The following is a 2,386-nucleotide window of genomic DNA, read 5'->3' as shown; positions in this document are numbered from 1 at the left end:
CAGGCAGGCAGGCAGGCAGGCAGGCAGGCAGGCAGGCAGGCAGGCAGGCAGGCAGGCAGGCAGGCAGGCAGGCAGGCAGGCAGGCAGCAGGCAGGCAGGCAGGCAGGCAGGCAGCAGGCAGGCAGGCAGCAGGCAGGCAGGCAGGCAGGCACGCAGGCACGCAGGCAGACAGGCAGGAAGATAGGCAGACAGGCCAGCAGGCAGGCAGGCAGACAGGCGAACAAGCAGGGGGGCGGAGACAGGCAGGCACCTGACGAAGGGCAACACCAACATCCTTGGTGGCGCGTGCATTATAGCCTGGAACAGCGACTTTGCCGCGCCGACGTCAACAACACCGCACCTTCTTGGCAGTCACGTGATGATCATTGCCGGCTTGCCAGAAACGCAGGCGTCAGGGGTGCTGGAGCGGCCCGGTGGTTCTGTTGGAGGGGCGGTCCTGGGGACCTGAGTGGTCGGGTTGTCGCTTCATGGTGCGTGGCGACAGCTGGGGCCGCGTCCAGGTCCCTGAAGAACAAGGGGGAGGGGGGTACGAGTAAGCAGGGGCCGTTCAATGCCGTTCCATGTGTGTAAAAGCGTGCATACACACGCGTGTGCGTACGTGTGCGTACGCGTGTGTGTGCCCGCGCGTGTGTGTTGTGGGTGAGTTTGGGTGGGTTCACGCGCGTGTGCCAAGGGCTGGCCCGAACAGAGAATGCGGATGTGAAAGATGCATCCTCAACGCAATGTCGCCGGCCCCCTGCGCCGCACACGTGGACTGGCGGGCCGCGGCGCGGGCGGTTGAGGGGGCTTGGCGGGGCGATTTTGCAGCGCTTCGTCCAGCTAGCGGGGGAACCTGTGTCCCCTGGAAGCCCCTTGCGCTGCATTTTGGTGGGGGTGCATGGGGCCGGCCGGGCGCGCCACGCGCTCGCGAGGGCACGCGCGCCTCCCCTACCTGGGGCGGCCTCCAGGGGTTGGGGGGACGCAGCTTTGGGGTGCCGGCCTTGGGAGGCGGCAGGCAGAGCGCGAGGCTGGCGCTGCCTGCGCAGAGACGCGCGGCAGCAAGAAGCGGTGAGGGGTTGGGTGGAGGGCAGGCGGCCGGTGCGTTGCTAGGCCACGGGTGGGCGCGGGACGCGCAGCGCGGCGCCGTGCGGGCTGTCGGGAGCATTTGCGTAGTTGTCGCACTGGGTGGCGGCAAGCACGGGAATAGCGACCCGTCGGTGTCGCACCCTGGCTTAGCGCACGGACGCCATTGGTGTGCAGCGGCCGCGCGCATGAAGGGTGCAGTAGCCGCATGGCTCGCAAGCAACACCGCCGTCGGGCTGGCCGGAAAACTCACCAATGCTTCCGCAGCAGAGCGCTGCGGCAGGGTTGCTGGCGGGCAGTTTCTCGGGATGATGCCGATCTGGACAGGAGATCAGCAGCGACGGCTGCAGAGCTGAACTGCTGCAGATGGCTCCCTGAAGCCAACAACCCGATTTGCGGGCATACGCTCTCTGTTTGAACGAAAGAGGCTGTCATCTGCCCGGCAGGAGATGCCATCGACGGCTTTGATCTGGTGTGTTCAACGTTGTCTCACAATCGTCTCGGTGCGCCACGTAGATACAGTACCGTAGTTGACGCGTTCGTGCACCCTTCACTGGTTGCACAATGGAATGTGTGGAACTGGCGCGCCCTCAAGTGCCCCCTTTGCGGGTCTGTCCATCCAGCTGCTTGTCACCAGGGGCTGACCCGGGCCTGAGCACGGCCCGACCCTCCCGACCAGCCAGCTTCCCACCAGGCGGCTGGTACCCATAACAGCTCTGATACCCTCTGTACGCTCGCCGATCGCATCCCACTTGGCCCTAACGCATGCTCGGAGCGACGGGTCAATTACTGAATCACAGCCGCACCCCCCGCTTCCCGCCTCGCGCGCCCGGCCCCGGCCCCGGCCCCGCCACCGCCGCCGAAGCCGCCGAGCCCTCCCCGCCCCGCGCCGCCGCGTCGCGCGCCGCCGCCTGCTTGTCGCTCAGGCTCAGCTGAGTCAGCGCGTGGCTCACCACGCCGATGCGCACCTCCATGCCGCCGAGCTCCCCCCTCAGCGCCGCGATCGCCGCCTTGATGCGCACCAGCGGGGATGCGTCGCTCAGGCTGCTGCCGCGCTCCTCCAGCGCCCCCTTAGCTTCCTCAAGGGCCGCCCCCAGCCGGTGCAGCTCTGAGTCCCGCGCCCCGACCCCGTCCGCGCGCGCCGCCGCCTCTTCCTGCGCCTCCGCCAGCGCGCGCCGCGCCGCCGCGAACTCGGACAGCGCGCCCGCGTGCTGCGCAGCCAGCGCCGCCTCCCGCGCCGCCAGCCGCTCGAGCGCGCCGCCCGCGTCCGCGCCGACCCGCTGCAGCGCGGCGCGCGCGTCGGGCCAGTCCGCGCGCAGCGCGG

General features: G+C 69.2%; 1 protein-coding gene across 1 annotated transcript; it reads right to left on the bottom strand.

Annotated features, from left to right (window-relative positions):
* Positions 1 to 1,856: 1,856 nt before the first annotated feature.
* MNEG_14004 (hypothetical protein) lies at positions 1,857 to 2,342 on the bottom strand (the record flags this gene model as incomplete). Its single annotated transcript, XM_014037523.1, has 1 exon — positions 1,857 to 2,342. A coding segment is annotated over one exon (486 nt), but the record flags the coding sequence as incomplete, so codon positions are not given.
* Between the last annotated feature and the right edge of the window lie 44 nt (positions 2,343 to 2,386).

The sequence above is a fragment of the Monoraphidium neglectum genome (assembly GCF_000611645.1).
Source record: "Monoraphidium neglectum strain SAG 48.87 unplaced genomic scaffold scaffold04192, whole genome shotgun sequence".
NCBI classification, from domain to species: domain Eukaryota; kingdom Viridiplantae; phylum Chlorophyta; class Chlorophyceae; order Sphaeropleales; family Selenastraceae; genus Monoraphidium; species Monoraphidium neglectum.
The sequence above is the reverse complement of the archived record's forward strand: the minus strand, read 5'-3'. Positions and strand labels throughout refer to the sequence as shown.